Genomic DNA, 19,578 nt, shown 5'->3' with positions numbered 1-19,578 from the left:
CAATTTTCTTTTTCTCTTGTTAGTATTTTTTAGGGAACTTATTTACCCATTATCCATCTTGATTGTCTTTATATTGTAATCTTGAAATGGTTTGTACTTATTATACAGTCTTCAAATTCTAAAATTATTTAAAAAATAAATGGTTCAATTTAGAACATGCTGAAATTAATCTTATGTATGAATTCTTTTGTTATAGTAATAAACTTCAAAATTGAAAGTATTAATGATTGTGTCGCCATATATATGAGATGTTCAATATAAATGAAAGTTAACTTGAATAATAATGATTTCATTAAATAAAAACGTCTTGTCATATTATTAATTGAAATGAGTTAAAGGTTAAAATTCTCTAAAGTTTTTGTAATTGATGTCTTTTCAAATTTTAAAACTGTTTGTTCTATAAATTTTGATATGATTGATTATCGTTTGAAATGGATGCTGGAGTGTATGTAGAATTCTTAGTAGGGTTTGTTGATTAGAATTTTGCTGGTATGTGATTGTTTTTTGAGATGGAAACCCTTATTGCCTAAAGAAGGAATAACAGAGGTTATGACTTAGAGAGGCAGTAATGAGATAATATTTTTTGTGTTGATTACTTATGTTGATTGCCATAGATGCAAAATAAAGATTAATAATGTTGATTGCCATAGACGCAGATGATTACTTACGAATATTGATTGCCTTTGAAGCAAAATATTATTGATGTTTTGAATGATTTCTTGTTTAATGATTGATAGTAAAGTTTTGTCATGAAATGTAGTTTGTGTTTAGAACATTGAAAAGTCGAAATAAACTATAGTATCCAACAAACGAATATTGAATAATTTGCTTTTCATAAAATATTTGAACAGTGAATAAATGGAAATGAAATTATTTTTTCCATTAAAATTTTGTAATTGATGTCTCCAAATTTCACAATTTATGTAGGTATTGCTGACTGTATAATATGTTAACAAATTTCATTTTTATATTGATTATATACTTGTAAATAATTTTCATGTGTATTAGATTGTATTGGTAGCCTAATCAAAATTTTCTTTTTAGTTTATAAGCATTTCAAGATAACAGGTACAGTGTGGACATTAACATTGAAATAATCATCACGTGAATCTCGAAATCAGCAACAAGTGAACGCCATGAAGAGTGTTAAGAACATTTGAGTGATTTTCGAACCAGTGTGACTCATCAATTGAATATCTACACCAATATCTATGCTGATGCCTACATCAATACCAACACCAATATTTACACCAATAACTACGCCAATATCTACGCTGATGCCTGTGCCAATATCAACGCCAATATCTGCTCTGATGTCGATGCCAACAATGCCAACGCCAATATCTACGCTGATGCCCATGCCAATGCCAACGCCAATATCTACGCTGATACCAATGTCGATGCCAATGCCAACACCAATATCTACACAAATAACTACACCAATATCTACGCTGATGCTTATGCCAATGTCAACGCCAATAACTACACCGATGTCTACGCCAATGCCTGCGCCAATGTCGACGCCAATATCTACACCAATAACTACGCCAATATCTATGCTGATGCTTATGCCAATGTCAATGCCAATAACTACACCGATGTCTACGCCAATGCCTGCGCCAATGTCGATGCCGATGCCAATGCCAATATCTACGTTGATGTCTACACCGATGCCTGCGCCAATGCCAATGCCTGCGCCAATGTTGATGCCAATGCCTACAACAATGCCAACGCCAATGCCGACACCAAAGCATACGCCAATGACAATGCCAACGCCTATTGCTGACCATGTAACTCAAACTTCAACACTACCACATTACCTGGAGGTAATTGCCATCCATGTTCACATCCATAACTTTGAATTCAGAATAACAGTCACAGTATCATGAAAGAATTGATTCAAAAAATCCTTTCCTAAATTATTCCTGTACGCAGAACTCTAAACCTTGAAAGCTGAAAATATCAAAAAACCAAACCTTACCTAAATTAATCCTCACCTAAGTTAATCCTGTATGCAGCGTCTATCTCTTTTCCTAAAAACAAATTACATTGTCATTTCAAGCCTGAAATGTACATTGTATAATTACAAATATGATACAAAATTTACGTGACTCTGTATCAAGTTTGGTATGCAGCCGTCTACTACAAGAATGAGGCAATGCTAACTGAGATGTCACCTGTATTGAGTTTGGTATGCATCAGTCGACTACAAGTATCAGCCCAACACTACGTGCATCCAGATCAGCCCAACACTACGGGTATTCGGATCAGCCCAACACTGACATCATCACACTGGAGTCACACTTAACTGAAAATCATACTGAGTGCCTTAACGGACTGTTTTCCAAAATTTGCATCGATAAAATCAACCACGTCAATAGTGAAAGAAATGAACATTTTTTGATTTATTGAAATTTTATGTGAAAATTAAATGTAACAATTCATCAATTCATTTAAAAAAAATTTTTTTTATTCAACATACTAAATCTTTATGCAATGAAAAATTGAATTTTTCTATCTATTAAATTTATGTGCAATTTCAAAAACTATTCTTTATATATATTAAACTTTCCGTTGAGATATTTTCCTTTAAATTATAAAGCTAAATCAAAAGTAATTTTGATATTCTATACTTTGAAATATTGTTTGGAAACATATAACAAATGCTATTGATGAATTTTTATAATAATTTTCAATATTATAGGATGACATGTAATGTTTTTATAGAAAAATTGTTACTGTTCTCGAATTTAATTTCAACAATTTCCATTTGTTTCAATGTAATTTTATCTTTAAATTTTCAAACAGTAAATTTTTTTATGTCAAGAGGGGGGTATTTGTAATATTACATTTTTTCTCGATTGGAATTGGATCTTCAATTCAAGATCTATAAAACTTTATAGTAAATATCAGAGTAATCGATATGCAGACAACTTTTTGACTGAGAATTTATCATAAATAATTGTGTTGCATGTTCCATGGTGTCACCGAGGCTGAGTTGACAGAGTTAACAGATAAATGGATTATTTAAATATAGATGATATATAAATTTAAAATAACAGTTTCGAAATAAAGTTTTATTGAGAACAAATGTAAAATGTAAATTCTAAACTTGTAATTTATAATTTTTTGGTGACGTGTTCATGAAGTCATCACTGATTTTGAGGTGTGGTTTGCTCGGACTTGTAGCTTCTTCTCTAAAAATGATGGCTGGCTATGTGTTCTGGTTTTGTGTTCTCTGAATATTTTTCTGTTTAAGTGAATTTTTAATGTTTTAAATTGAGTTTTGAACAGTTTATAGTGTTCTAATTTTGTCTATAATTAATTGTTTCTTGTGTTTACAAGCCTATAGCCATTGTTTCCAACTATATAAACTGGATAAGTATTTTAGCTTGTAATGATGCTATATTATGTTTAAGTGTTGTTCTTTAATATTGCCAAAATTCTTCTGAAGATTATAAGTTGTTTTGCTCTGAAAACTGGATTTCTCATTCATAAGCAATAGATCCATTCATAGTTTATCAAGAATCTACTATTTTGGAGCCGATAACTTTTCTTAGGTTAATAGGTGAGAAATGCTATCCAACCTATTTAGGAGAAATTGGTAGCATGGCACAATAAAGTTTTATTGATATTTTGAATATTGAATTGAAGATTCGATTTTGATTGAGAAAAAATGTAATATTACAATCTGGAATAATATATTCTGTTCAATTGAGTCTCTTTTTTGATTTGTCATTCCTCTCATTTATTGTACTGTTTACTTTGAATATTAATATGTTCTAGGACGGTGGCTGAAGCGTTGAAGAGAGGCGATCCCGTGGAAGCTGAGAGTTTTTCTTGTGTTACTATCTATTTCAGTGATATTGTGGGCTTTACTGAGTTATCGGCTGTATCGACGCCGTTGCAGGTAAAATTCATTATCTAGTAGGCCTTCTTCATAAATATGAAACATTATTAAAAACAGCTTTAAGATTTTATTGAAAAAATATTATGTTTTATTATTTATTTAGTTATTACAGTATGCACGATATTCAAGAACAGAAACTTTTATTGATCATTTTATTACTAATTTGTCAATTTGGTATCATTTTAATAAAAACTGAAAAGCAATAAATATATATATATATATTGATATATTTATAAATATATATAATTCATATTTGCAAGGTTGTCGGACTTCTGAATGATCTGTACACATGCTTCGACTCGATAATTTCCAACTACGACGTCTACAAAGTGGAGACCATCGGTGATGCATATATGGTGGTATCAGGGCTGCCTGTCAGCAATGGAGATCGCCATGCTGTAGAGATTGCCTCCATGGCTCTGCATCTGCTCTCCAAAATTAGGAGATTCGAGATAAGGCACATTCCTGGCGAACTACTAAGACTCAGAATTGGCATCCACTCAGGTAGGCTACGGTATAATCTAGACTGATGTTATTCAATCAAGTAAAACATTTGAGATGGGTTTGTAGCTCAAACAGATCTACTCAACTTTTCATGTTAATAAATGAATAAATAATAAATAAATGTTTTATTGTAGCAGCAAAAGAGAACATCAAATGCATTACAACGTCAAATGGTAACAAAAGTAGACACATAAAAAATAAATAGAACTATCAACAAAAAACATTAAACATACAAGCAACAGAGTCTCACTACTAACTAATAAGAAAATCCAAATAGCAATCAATAACAGTCTCAATACATTACAATTGCATTAAACAGCAATTAAACACATTACAGGAGGTAACTACAGTACATTTATGATGAATTGTCATGGAAAATATTCATAGAACACACACTTTCATAACACTCTTCCAATGTATAGAACGCATTCTTTAATAGGAATCTTTTGATAATTTTTGAAAATACATTCAATGGCAAACTTTGCATCCTCTCAGGTAAAGCATTGAAAAGCTTGATAGCTATGTAGTATAATGTTTTTTGTGACCTAGAGTAATTGCAAAAATTTATAGCAAGATTGTTCTTCCCCCTGGTATTATATTTATGACACACACCCTGTTGAACATATGAGCTATGGTTTTCCTTAACATAAACTAAACATTGATAAATATATAATGAGGGAAGTGTCAATACAAATGGATTTGGAACTCTCTCTACAGTGACCTCTGTAAGGAAGACCACAAATCAATCTTACAGCTTTCTTCTGCAACCTGAATAATTTACTACTATATTTGTGAGAGCCCCAAATTAAAGTACCATAGGACAGATGGCTGTGCAAATGTGAAAAGTATACAGTTCTTAAGACCTGTAAGTTCACAATTTTTCTCAACTTTCTCAGCATAAAAAGTCCTTTACTCATCTTATTCGCCATTTCATCAATATGACTGTTCCACTTCAATTTTGAGTCTATGATAAATCCAAGAAAATTAACCATGCTTTGGCTACCATCATGTAAACTATTGCTATACGAAACACTGAGCTTTTGAATTTTATCTGAATTTAGACACAACAGGTTCGCATTACACCAGTTCTCAATCATAAGAGTCATCTCATTTATTGGTCTGTCGTTAGTTGAAAGGGTCTTTGCGCTAACACAAATCGCAAGATCATCAGCAAACAGGTATCCTTTAGCTGATGGTCCAATTACTTTTGGCATGTCATTTACATAAATAATAAACAGAATTGGGCCTAAAATAGAGCCTTGTGGCACACCATAGGAAACAGGCAAGTAGCTAGACTCATTAACATTGAAAGCTACCTTTTGCAACCTATTGCTCAAATAAGAATGTATGAGATTGCTTGCAGACTTCTCAAAACCATAATACTCCAGTTTTTTCAAAAGAATTTCATGAGATACCGTGTCAAAAGCTCTTGAGAGGTCAAATAGTCTTATTCCAGTTGGATTTTTCTTCTCCAATGACTCAATAAGAAAATTAAAGAGAGAAACAGTTGCTTTAACAGTTCCCAGTCCTGCTCTATAGCCATATTGGCAGTCACTAAAAAGACGATTGACTTCAAAATACTGAACTATTTGTTTATTCAATACTTTTTCGAACACCTTGGAAATAATAGGAACAAGTGAAATAGGTCTGAAACTATTGCACTCAGATTTGCATCCTTTTTTGAATATGGGAATCACTTTTATACGTTTAAGTGCATCTGGAAAGATGGAGCTCAATATATAACTGTTTATAATATGAGTCAAAACATCACTCAAATAATTCATTCCTAGTTTCACAACCAAGGTGTTTATTCCATAAACATCTTCACATCTACCTGCTTTCATGGTATTGATAGCGCTTTCAACTTCACCCTTACTAACTAAACTGAACTTAAATGAACAAGATGGTTTTAAGCTACTACACAAATAGTTGGTAGAGTTCTGGCTCCTCACTTTTTGAGACACATTTTTTACAATTTCATTGATCTTATCAACAAAGAAATTATTAAATTCAAATGGATCTAATTTGCTTTCAGATACTTTGATTTGACCCTCTTTATTACATTCACTATACTCCATATTGATTTACTCGTATTGCTAGAAGATTCTATGAAGTTGTCATTCTTTTTGCGCCTAGTTTCTTCAAGCAATTTTTCAAACGATTTCTTATATTTCTTAAGCAGCGCTTTAGCATGAGATGAACCTGTTCTTGAGTATATATCATAAAGCCAGTCACATTTATCCTTTAAGCAATTCAACTCGGGATTGTATACTCTATTTTGTTTAGGCAAAGTGGTCTTATCCCTAACTCTTTTAAGCGGAAAAGCTTTATTTATTACAATTGAAAAAATTTCAAGAAAGTTATCAACCTTCATGTCCAATGAATTATTCAGATAAATTTTATACCAATCTACAGCACTCAGTAGACACTCATAAGCATAAATGTTTTTGTTATTCATGCTACGCACTAAACGATCAACTGTTGCTGCATTTGTTTTTTTCTTAGTTTTACCTTCATTTCTACATTTGACTGCTAGAAGAAGAGCCCAGTGATCAGAAACAAGAGTTTTTACTATTTCACGAGACAAAAAATGATTTTCCACATTGGTAAAAATGTTATCTATGCACGTGTCATAATTTTTCCCAGGCCTAGTAATACCCTCAAACAATAACTTAATCCATAAGATAAAAAAATATTTTTCCTACAGATACCTTGAAAAGTGATCATTCCGGCACTGATTACAGAACGCAAAGAATCACTTTTCCGCTCTAGTGCGCAAAGTATTACTTTGCATACTCCAGATTTGCAACATGGCAACACAAAATAGTTAGTGGGTTATATGGATGAATGGTACGCGAAAGCCAAAATTAAGTTGGTTAGAATGATTGTGTTTGGATGAGAATCATTTCAATGGCTACATTTATGATAAAATCTCATTCTAGAAATCCAAAATAAGAATAATGTTCATGTAAATCATAATTTAATAATTACTTCTCATCATTTAATAATAAATAATGTTTCTTTTCTATTGATAATTATTATTGCAACTGCAAACAATGAGAAATGTACTCTAGCAAATACACATTATGAAATTTGAATTTTGAGGTTAAATAATTACCGTTCATTGATATCCATGTGAATAAAAAAAACTACAATCAAAATTCTCTGGTGTCCATGTTATTTTTATTAATATTTTTAGGCTACTTTGAGCATTTTTTCGTAATTTGAGACCGTGAATCTAAAATAATTTCTGGAAATTGTTTTTAGATAGGTAGTTGGAAAGATGGAACGAACGTAGTTACGATTTTTTCCGCTAGGTCGCGCGCCTGTCGGTTCTTCATACTTCCATCATTCAAATCAGCCGTTGGCGCGTATTTTGAATGCAAATTGGTTGTTTCTTATTTGATTTTCGTAATAATTTGTGTAAAAAATGGATGTGGATAGTGTTGAATGTGATTGTGGAAGTGAGACACAATAGTAGGCAGCAGCGGTAGCTCATAAAATTGACTCATAATTGAAGAAACAAAATTAACATACAAGAAAGAAGAATATTCGAATTCCACTTTTACTCTCTGAAAAAGCTAAGTTAGAAAACCCTGCAAATACTAGATCTAAAGCGAAATGAGTAAAACTATATCATTTCATACCTATGTAGAAAGGAATTATTTTTCAACATCAATCATATTATTTTGTTATTATAATCTTCATTATAGTACTAATTTATGATTTTTTGTAGATGGGATAAAAATAATTGACTCCTGGATAACTCTGAAATATCACGTCTATTGTCATTTCTATTAACTTCTGAACATTTATGTGTGTAATGATTGCAATACTTCATAATAAGCAATTCAAGTGCCTCAATATAACGCTCAAAAAAACTTGATGAATCATGAGACATTTTTACCTTCAATTACCTATTTTTTACATTCAATGGTAACTGTAGGAAAAATTGAATGTGAAATACGTGCGCAAAGTTCCTCTGCTGCACTCAAGAAACCATTCCACCCTCGCCTACGGCTCGGGCATAAACGTTTCTTTCGGTGCAGCAAACTGTCACTTTGCGCACTAGTTGCACAAATAACTATTTCAATTCAGAAACAATGTCACCTCTTTTTTTGAAATCAACATTAAAATCTCCACAGAAAACTATTTTAGAATTGTGTTTACTCAAATATTCAAGAATGGAAGCCAACCTTTCCATGAAGATCATAAAACATTGCCGTGTATTATTTGTATTAGGTCTATATAGCGATACCACTATAGTATTATACTCGTTTAGCAACACCGCTGATACTTCAATAACCATTTCCAGAGACATACTGTTAATAACCTCAAGTGGCTTAAATGTAGTCTAATTTTGTTCTCAACATAAATAATTATTGAACCACCATGTCTCCTGAGAGACCTACAATATATATGAACTCGCAACTGAGTAATTTTTAATTTTATACAACTCCACCTCATCAATTTCGAGCCAGGTTTCAACCAAGCATGCAATATCAATCCTATTAGAATGTAAATAGTACTCAATCGAATCCAACTTATTCCTAAGACATTGCACATTCCAGTGAAAATAGGTACTTCAAATTACTACTATGAGTGGGTTCAGAAGAAGTTGTATGTTCAGCAGGTGGAAAATTAGAGCTACGGTCCTGTTTTCTATTACCTTCCAAGATTTTTCTGTTAATACTTATATCAACAGGACCAACCACTAGTTTTCCGGGGAGTTGAGGTCATATTCAAGACCAATAACTTATTCATTTAGATTTATCTTATTTTCCATCAATGCAATAATTTTTTCCGTCATCCTCTTCTTACCTCTCCAATTCAGGTGTAGCCCATGCCTGGTAAAATGTTCCCTCTTAAGGTCAGTAAGATCTATCACCTGAACATTATGCATTCTTCCACAATACCTTTTTATTTTACTATTAGTTTTCCTTATCTCTTTGTTTACACAAGACCATTCAGGTAGATCATGTCTTATAGGTATTGTTGAAATTAATACATTAGTGAAACTCAATACCTGGAAAAGGGAAAGCATACTTTTTAAAAAATTAGCGGCCTGATTACAGTAAACATTATTTGCTCCTCCTACAATAACCACATGGTCACTATTGGTAAGATTACTAGTACCACTCTTAATATTATTTGCAATTGGTTCAAATTTAGCACCTGGCATGAAAAAGCCACTAGTTGAATTTTCCGGTACGGCTCCATTCAAACCATTCACCAAATCACGACCATGACTATCACCAAATATTCTAACAACCTTTCCAACTGGCTTAGTGCTAGCTTTCTTTGTGGATGTATCTCCAAGAGAAGTATCTCTATTCTTGGAAATTATTGTCTCTTTAGAGCTAGGATATGACATTGAGATTTTACTGCATTGGGAATCATTGAAAATCATCGAGTCACAAGACTTGGTTTTTAAAAAACTACAAACTTTACATAGAATTTTCCACCTATATACAGTAGCATCAAAGTTTACATTAAGAGAGAGGCCATTTTCCAGACAGGTTAAACTACTATTCATTTTCCTATATTTAAATACTTCCTCTAGAAAATGAATAGCAAAAATTCCGCAATCGTAATTATTAGTCTGTTGAGGATATGGAAGGATGATTATTTCCGTGTAGTTTAAGATTGAGCCAACTCTTCTTATCAGTGACATGGAGATTTTCTCATTACATCTGTTCATCGAGTCCATTATATAAAATTTACAATTGAAAGAATCATAAATAACAATACTCCAATGGGAACCGCACCATCCGTCAATTGCTTCTGCCTGCCGACCGTCATTTATTACAAAAGCAGTAAAATTATTTTCTTTAACACTATTACTTATAAAAGATAAATCAGCTTCCTCATCATTGATAATCATTGCCGTTATTGCTGGCAGGACCACATAATTTCCAGGAAACGAATCAATTAAAAAACTACAATAACAATCAATGCCCGCATCCGAAAGGAGTTCTGTTCTAAGAAACTGGCTCAAACGATCTACAAGTGGATTTACATGTGTGAGCTTGTCAGTATTTTCCGTTTTATCATTGAATCGCGACTTACAAGATGATAATTCCATGAGGCGAATATCGAGATCCATAGAGCGATCAATTGCGGCGTTCCACTGTTCCTCCAATACCTTCATACGCGCTTTTAAATGTTCATTCTCTTGCTCCAAGCTGAGAGCAGCGTCATTTTCGGTATATGACACAACTTCATGCACATGTTGACCCGTTACACTTCTAATCACAGAAGTATCTGAATTCGTTTTTATTAAAACAGTACAGTTCTTTTTTAGGTATTTCCACGTAACATCCCCTTTACCCGTGTATGAATCCTTCCCAAATTTAATACCCCTGTACAATATAGCCGGAATACCTTTGGCCGTTTTGCACTGCTTTATTGCCGAGTTCATGTTATCAGATATTCTTATATTATTTATTGATTGAAAAATAACACTGTATCAGAGCCTTCCTAAAAACAGCATCAAGTGGAAAGCACAGCAATTCAAACTAAAAACCGCCTGCAGACTTTAAACCGTCTCAATCGTTGATTGGTCTACAAGCAGAGGTTACTTGGTTGGTTGCTAGGTTACCGCACGAGTAAACAAAAGTTACCGTTATTCAAAAAGCAGCTGATCGTTGAGTCGCAGAGAACACAGCCCGAAACCACAGAGAAGAGGATCCCTTCTTCTTTGTGCCCGAAACACCATGTTATCTAATCACAAGACGGTTAGTTAGTGAGTCTCAAGCTGACAAAAACTGCAATAGAGTAATATACTTGTAAAAACTATTCTCAGTTTCTCAACATAGTGCACTTGCAAAACCAACCTGCTTACTACACAAATAGCCAAATCCTCCGAAACACTTTTTGACAATAAGGTTTAAACACTCAGGTAAGTTACTGCTCCAATCCACTTCTAACCACTATAATAAACTTCTGAAATCACGAATTTTATTTTTTAGTCAAATAATTAAAATTCTAGATAAATACGGAGTAGTAATTACAGCATACAAACTGGACAGTCCAGTCCTGCCAACCTGTTATAGTTCAAATCAAACCAAAAATTCTTTATTGGTTCTTCAACAGCAATAAAAGATATACAAAAAAAAACTTGAGAAAAAATAAAAGAAACCAATCACCTGCAAGGAAAATCCTGTGCGCAGGTGAGAGTTGCTAAAACAAATTCAATAGAGTCATTAAGAACTTACAAAAGATGAAATATAAGAATTTATATAATATAATATATAATAAAAGAAGATGATGAATAAGTGGAATAAGGGTGAAAGAAAGAAGGAGAAGAGAAAGAAAGAGAGATGGCAAACATAAGGTACTATTGAAACAAAAAGATAAGAGTCACTCAAAAAGTATGTCCTCGATTTTACTGATAATTATCCATTCAATAGTTCTTTTTTTTAAGCAATGTAACAGAATTTCGATTAATATGCTCTATAAGGTAATCTGGAATTTTGTTGATTAATTTATTAGCTAGGTAAAAGTATTGTCTCCGGCAAACATTGAGATCTTATATTTTCAAACCTATTTCTGGAAGGTCGTAAATTAAGGTTTGATTCACGGAATAGAAAAATATCTTTATTATTTCTAATGAAATTATAAGGTTTATATAATTGACGGACTGCTAAAACTTCAAACTCGTTGAATAAATATTCCGTTAGATAAAGACGAGGTTTACCTAAAATAGTTTTAATTAGGTGTTTTTGATAATAAAAAGTTTTTTAAAATGAGCATTCAAAGCACCCCCCAAGCCCGAATGCCATACTGTAATACAGGTTGAGCATATGAGTAGTAGATTAGCTTTGTTATTCTTAGATTATTTAGTTGTTTGATTTGATGAAATTTGTAAATAAGAAATCTTAGTTTTTTGCACATGTTGTCAATATGACTGTTCCATCTTAGATAAGGATCTATTGTTATACCTAAATATTTAACATTATCTTATTTATTTATTTTTGGACAGGAACATAAGCTATCATTATCGCAATTTAGGAGATGGATTTTAATGGTGTTGAGTGCATGTGGTTGAGTTGATGCGTTTGGAGAAAAAGTCATGAACACGCTTTTGTTTGTGTTTAGTTTTAGAAGATGTTCAGTCAGCCAAGAGTGTACCAGTCTCAGACCATTCTCCGCTGTGATTTTAACATTCTCCCATGTGCGTTCTGTGAAAACCAAAGCGGTGTCATCTGCAAAGGATATAATAATATTACAATTTCTAATTTTTAATTTGAGTAGATCGTTTATGTAAATTTGAAACAGAATAAGTTATAGAACCGTTCCTTGTGGAAGGCCATACTCGGTAAGCTTCTTATAAATACTAGTTTTGTTATTAATAGTGAGTGTTTGATACCTATCACACAGGTAGGAATGGAACAATTTTAGTGGTAAACCCCGAATTTCTAGATGTTCCAGTTTCTCCAAGAGCCTGGTCTGAGAGATAGTGTCGAAGGCTTTGGCTAGGTCTAGAAAAGTTGTTAATGTTTTTTTTGTTATTAAAGTTATTCGTAATCAATTTCAAAAGTTTTGATATAGCATCTTCTGTTGATTTTCCAGATTGAAAACCATACTGGTTGGTATTAATAATTCTGAATTTGTCCAATAAACTCACTAATCTACTCTTTAACAGCTTTTCAACTACTTTTGCTAGATTATTCAGTAAACTGATGGGTCGGTGTAGGTATAGGATTAGTTGGATCACCTGCTTTATGAATAGGAACGATTTTAGCTAGTTTGAATTGTTTTGGAGATTGGCCAATTTGAAAGCATTTATTTATTATGTTTTTCAGAGGTTCTGTAATAAAAGGGGAAATGGTTTTGAGACAAGAAGTACTAATGGTGTCCATACCGGGGGCAGAACTAGTTTTTAAAGAATTTAGTGTTTGGAATATTTCATCTTCGTCTGTATTGTGTAGATAGAAAGAGTTATTTGACGGAATTCTAGAGTCAATATGGATATTTTGTCTGTCGGGGATATTTTTTGTCAATTCATTTGCATACAATTGCCCTATGTGGGCAAAATGATGATTTAAACTTTCCGAATCTATGTTAGGCATACCTGTTTTCCGTTTAGTATTTAATAAATCAAGATCATTTATGCATTCCCATGTTTTTTTTCGAATTTCCTCTACACTGATTCAATTTGTTATTGCTGTAGTAGTCATATACTTGCATTCTTTAATGTGTTTCAATGCATTCATTTCTATATAGTTTGCATATTGGGCTTTGAGGAATATCTTGAAAGGTTGTTTTTCAAGGATTTGATGCATGCGGTCACGATTAAAGTTATAGAAAAACAGAGAAAATAAAGTCAAACATGTGAATTGGGGCTTTTTTCAACGCTCGTGAAAATATTGAAACTGAGCTATATTTTGACTAAATATTAGTAATTTTATCCAATAACAGAATTTCAATAACATAATCAGTTCTTGGGATGGATGTTTTCCAAAGAGTATTGGAATATTTGTTTCAACTTATTACAATATTATTCACCTAGGTCCGTGTGTGGCTGGTGTTGTTGGATTGAAAATGCCTCGCTACTGTCTCTTCGGAGATACGGTGAACACTGCATCAAGGATGGAATCAACAGGAGATGCTTTCCGCATACATATCTCACACACAACTTTCAGTCTATTGGAGAAGCATGGTGGCTTCATTTGTGAACAGAGAGGATGGACTCAAATCAAGGTTGATGTTTGAAAATTACTTACTTGAGTTAGTATTTGATTAATTATGAGTCTGTGTCCGGACTCATGAGAAAGAATTCTGCCAGCGTTTGGCAGCAGGAATAGCCTTGTCAGTTGCTGGAAATAGGTGTCTCTTCCCACAAACAAACTATGCATGTGTTTGGGTGTTTAGTGGTCTGTAAAAGATCACACTCACCATAATATCATAATAATTATTAATTATTATGCTTCCACATTAATAAATTATTGCACTTCATGGTGCTTCCACATTTTAAGAAAACAACAATCCTTAATCTACTGAGTGTCCTCCATTGACAATATATTTTAGAAAATAACCAGTTATCAGCCTCTCATTAGTGTTGAAGTGTGACACCATTGGGAGTGGGAAATTACATCATTCCTGATTTTTTTCAAATTAGGAAAGTGACATATTCTAAGAATAATTAGGAGTGGGAAAATTACACCATTGTGAGTGAGAAAATTGATTATCAGCCTCTCATTAGCGTTGAAGTGTGACACCATTGGGAGTGGGAAATTACATCATTCCTGAATATTTTCAATAAAAAATGGGAAAGTGACAAACTTTAAAAATTAGGAGAGTAGCTACGCTTATTCTATGGGAATCAAATTTTTAATCATAGTACGTAGTCTATTTGAATTCAATAGCATAGAAGATAGAATGATCAATATCTCACTGGAGAATTATTAGAATGTGGACCCATTATTATTGCATTTTAGCCATTTTAGCATTATTATTGTACACGTATTAGCCTACCATGTGTTACTACAGTTTGGATGAAATTTATATTTCCTTTCATGCTTAGGATTGAGCAAATTTCAGCTTTTTTCAACAAATGTTCTGACAATTCTCTCAGTTTGAATTGAAAAACTGATGAGGTTGAGGGTAATGAATTCAAAACATACAGTACTACTATAGTCCGTGCAAACCTCAGCTTGCAACACGGTGATTTATGGCCAATGCTATTTTTACGAGAATAGGAGCACACTGTTGCCGTTTTTATGTTATGATTTATCAAAATGACCTTCGCTCTTTTTTTCTCGCTCTACTCTTATACGATTAGCTTACAAGCTAATCTGGCTTCAGTTGAATCTGGCAGCACTGTACTCCATAAGAGCAATCAAAGGTTTGCTCAAACTTTGGAAGTTTATCTTCATGTTTGTCATTTGAATAAATAAAATGATTTTTAATCGCATCACTGTTTCACATTTCTATCACATTTATTGTATGTTCATTTCATATCAACGAATTGTTCATTTTTGAATGATTGAATTATTGCAGGGTAAAGGGCAGATGCTCACACATTGGTTGATAGGTGAAGAGATTGAGAGGAGTAAGGCTCGCCTACGAGAGTCTAATCAATCTATTCAAAGCTCTAAAAGTGAGTCTTCTCAAATAATTTGAAAATGCTCATTATTTGCACGTATCATGTCGGTATAGCAGGTATCATTAATCATTCTGCGGTATCATTATGTTTGTAAAATAATGTTACATATTATAGGCCTACTATCTCACATTGGCCTATTATTCATTGATAATGAGTAAAATTGATGAATTTATTATGTCAAGTGAACGTAGTTTCTCCCTGTATATTACATTCTTATGATATTACATTTTTGTATCATATTGAGGAAATATATTTGTATCATATGATATGGAATATGATATTCGTAATACATTGTTTTTGAAATGTAAATCATGTAATGCATATCGAGTGAACGCAACAATTAAGTCATGTATGGTACCTATCTGATTAAAGTATGTTCAATGATTCAATCTAATGTGAAAAATTATAATTTTCTATCATGATTCGAAATATATGTACTTATTTAAAAGGAGAGATATAATAAAATAAATGAAGATAGGAATTGAATGTGAAAGACCAATGAAAATCAAACTGGAAAATCGCAGATTACATGTTTCAAACTGTCTCTCGAACAATGAATGTTATTTCGAAGGTTTAATCTCATTTACTGTATTCAATACATTAACTCTTCTATTTTTTGTTCTGAAATTTATTTCTGTGTAACTTGTCACAATTGATTCGCTCATTTTTAAGTAACTCTTATTTCATTAAAGAATTGATTGACAGACCAATCTATCATTGTATTCCATTTTTTTCCATTTATCTAAAAAATTTACACCATCTTTCAAATTTCTAGGACTGAGTGAGACGCCAGATCTCCTGAGACAAACTGGAAATGATTTAGTATCTCATGCTTTTGAAAGAACTGATGCACACTTACTGAGTCAACTGCACTTGAGAGCTGTCAAATCATGCTCCGGTCACCACAGTCAAGTGAGCTGAAATGGATTGATAATGAATGATTCTTCATCATTCAATTTAGATGTATTCTTCCATTGCTACTAAACGTTTTTCTGATGTAGCAACAAATTTAAGTACTCATCTAGTTTTCTATTCAAAGACACAACATGTTCCAACAATGATGCAACATTCAAGAGTAAAATCTTATAATGGTAAAATTTAATATTACAATTTGAATCTTGAAAATTGGCGAGAAAGAAAGAAAGAAAAATAAATTACAAATCAGAGCTATGTATCTCGGTAACCCACTATTATGAAAAAGACTTGATCTTGAATTTTAGAATTGAATTTGAATCTTTTCTTCTATTTTAGATGCTGCAGACGGAAGAATATAATCGTAATGTATAAGATTCGATCATAAAGAAATCAAGAAATCGAAGATACATTTCTCATAAATTAACGGTCTAGGCTAATGCTATGATAGTGTTATGTGTGTTATATAAGTGCTATGATAGGGAACAGTGATTCAAGATGAATTTTAGGCAATTATGAGCTCGTAGAGGATGAATTATCTACAATTTGGAATCAATCATGAGTTTCTAAGATGTATCAGACTCTTGATTAACAGAAAAATCTCGAAAAATGAAAAACTGGAATCGCCATTTTTAAAATCGGTTGTAACTGTCTAATAATATTGGAATCGAGAGTATTCTTCATTGTAGTGGAAAGAGGAAATACTTTTCCACATTTTGAAATTTAATCCGAAGTATTTCACAATATGCAGCTTTGAATATGGAAATTGGTCATTTTTTGTGATTTGAAATACTGTTTAAAGTACACTCAAGGATGAATTTTCTATTTCTCGAATTTCACTTATAATGCGTGATTTGGAACTGCCTTGACATGCTGAGAAGAATGAGCTGTGGTACAATGTGATCTGATCATTGTGTCAAGAGTTATGAGTGTTTGAAATTTTGATTCTTGAGGTGTATTTACTTATACGCGCCTCTCCACTAAATTGAGAGCATATAACGGGTGATTCTCATAGAAAATGATCTAATGAACTTATATCATGGTGCGAAATCTGAATGTGATGACAATGGAGTTGCTGATGATGAATGAAGCTAAAATTTAGGTGTTTTCCAAAATACAAGGATCATTGTTGTCAGGTTTACCTGGAAATCTATATAAGATAGAGCCTGTAGAGCACAAAACTACGCTCAGAGGAATCTTGAATTATACATTTAAATGGAAGATATTGTAGATTAAAAACTAAAATTCATCAAAATTATTCTTTCTCCAATTTTACTTATTTTTGAAAAATTGTAACTCAGTACTCATTGAGGATAGAAAGTTCCGAATAATCTCATTTTATTAGGAATTTCATAATCTAAATAGAAGGCGGGAGCAAATTTTTCTGATCGATTACAGGATTTGGCGGAAATAACTTAAAACTGGAAAATGAACAGAAAATACAAGGTCTTGGGTCACTCTGTATCTAGCACAAGGAAATTTATGTACCCAAACAATCAGAACTACAATATAAAATGCAAGAACCAATGTATATTTAAAGTACTGTAGTTGCATAAATAAGTATCATGACTTTGGCATTTAAATAAACAAGTTCAAAATCTAATCAATTTCAACAAATAAAGCTCTCAAATGCTGTTTTCGATTAAAAACCTCAACAATTTCCAGGTGGGGGTTCCTTGGACGACCACCCCCCACTGGCCAGGGTCCTGGATCCGCGCCTGTAAGTAGCTGATGATTCAGCTACTTCCCCCACCACCTATTTCAACTCTATTCTATAACTTGTAACATGTTATAAGTAGTAAAACCTTCTTATAACACATGTAACATGTAACAAAAAGTTATACTTTTTCCTTGATCTTTACCGACTTCGTGCGGGAAAGGAAAAACTTGTTATAAAACACGAAATTATGTTTGAAAACACGAAGTTTCATGTAACAAGTTAAATGAATTTATAACATTTTTGTTAAAGTTGTTATATAACCAATGTTTTATAACAAAGTTACACAGTGTAAACGCAGCTTAGACACTCTTATCTCAAAAAGTAATGATCGGAAAAAATCTGAGAAAACTTTCTTATTTTGATAGCTTTTAATAGTAATACAAATCGAAAAACTATTGAGATTACATATTATCCGCTGGTGACTGATTATTATATTATAGGTGGCGTACAATTAGACAACGGTTCGGATTTGGAAAAGGATAAAGCTATGTGCTTTGCTTAATGACAGGAAAGGATAGGTATCAAACCAGCGTTAATCAATGTTGACTTTACAACGTGAATGTCACTTGAGTTTCATATTACTTTGTTATTAGGAAATGCTGATTGCTCTGAGCAAGAGGAAAATGTCACCAGCCAGAAGGACAGGCTACCATTCGGCTCCAGTTATTACATTCAAGGACACCAGTTTTGCCTGAGAGGATTATCTTTACCTTCTACCTGAAAATTATGTATATATCTGTGTTTCAATATTTATGTATTTTTAATAAATAAATAACAAAACCACCATCGAGTGTTTCATTGGAATTCTATCGATGATTTGGATAGCAATTATATTCAATTGACCAAACAGTTTCAGCCTTCATTTGACTTATAAGCATCTACAATATCTACTTATAAGCAGCTTTTGATATCCAATCTGTTTTTAAATCTTAAATTTATTTTTGAGTTACTTCTCTACAGAGAGTTTGCACTTTGGTTCTGTATTGCGATTGGAGCGACCTCATAACTCAAATGTTCTCCTTAATCTTAATGTGTGGTGTAGTATAGAGATGACATGATACCAGTACTGGGCTGAATATCCAAATAGCCTACATTCAAAAGGCCTGAATTCATCACAGCCATATATTTTTTCCTATTTTCATCATTTCAATTTCAATCAAGGTTTATATTGAATATTCTTTCCTCTTAATATTTGATTCCTCAATGCAGAGTTGCAATTCTACAATTTTGGATGTTACAGTTCGTCGTAGCTCTGTAGAGTCGTTGAAAATTTTGCACAATTGATGGAAAAAAATTGTCCCATGGTATCTTAAAATCCTTTAAAAAAAAGAATTTGCTCAAACGACCTTCTGTGACCTGCGCGAAGCTTTTGATTGTGTCGGTCACTTGCTCCTGCTGCCTGAATTGAATTTCTATTGTGTA

The 19,578-nt window shown here is 32.6% G+C and overlaps 1 protein-coding gene across 1 annotated transcript in view; it reads left to right on the top strand.

The window, feature by feature from the left end:
- The window catches only part of LOC111064230 (guanylate cyclase 32E), a 233,901-nt gene extending 214,959 nt beyond the window's left edge, over positions 1-18,942 (top strand). Inside the window, exons 19-24 of the mRNA XM_039429503.1 lie at positions 3,787-3,910; positions 4,171-4,414; positions 13,929-14,119; positions 15,419-15,518; positions 16,300-16,436; positions 18,750-18,942. Coding sequence (XP_039285437.1) covers positions 3,787-3,910; positions 4,171-4,414; positions 13,929-14,119; positions 15,419-15,518; positions 16,300-16,436; positions 18,750-18,851 — 898 coding nt within the window. The 3' untranslated portion in view covers positions 18,852-18,942. The remainder of the gene's footprint in view (positions 1-3,786; positions 3,911-4,170; positions 4,415-13,928; positions 14,120-15,418; positions 15,519-16,299; positions 16,437-18,749) is intronic.
- Positions 18,943-19,578: the final 636 nt, after the last annotated feature.

This window comes from Nilaparvata lugens, chromosome 5 (genome assembly GCF_014356525.2).
Source record: "Nilaparvata lugens isolate BPH chromosome 5, ASM1435652v1, whole genome shotgun sequence".
NCBI classification, from domain to species: domain Eukaryota; kingdom Metazoa; phylum Arthropoda; class Insecta; order Hemiptera; family Delphacidae; genus Nilaparvata; species Nilaparvata lugens.
This window is presented reverse-complemented; position numbering and strand designations above follow the sequence as displayed.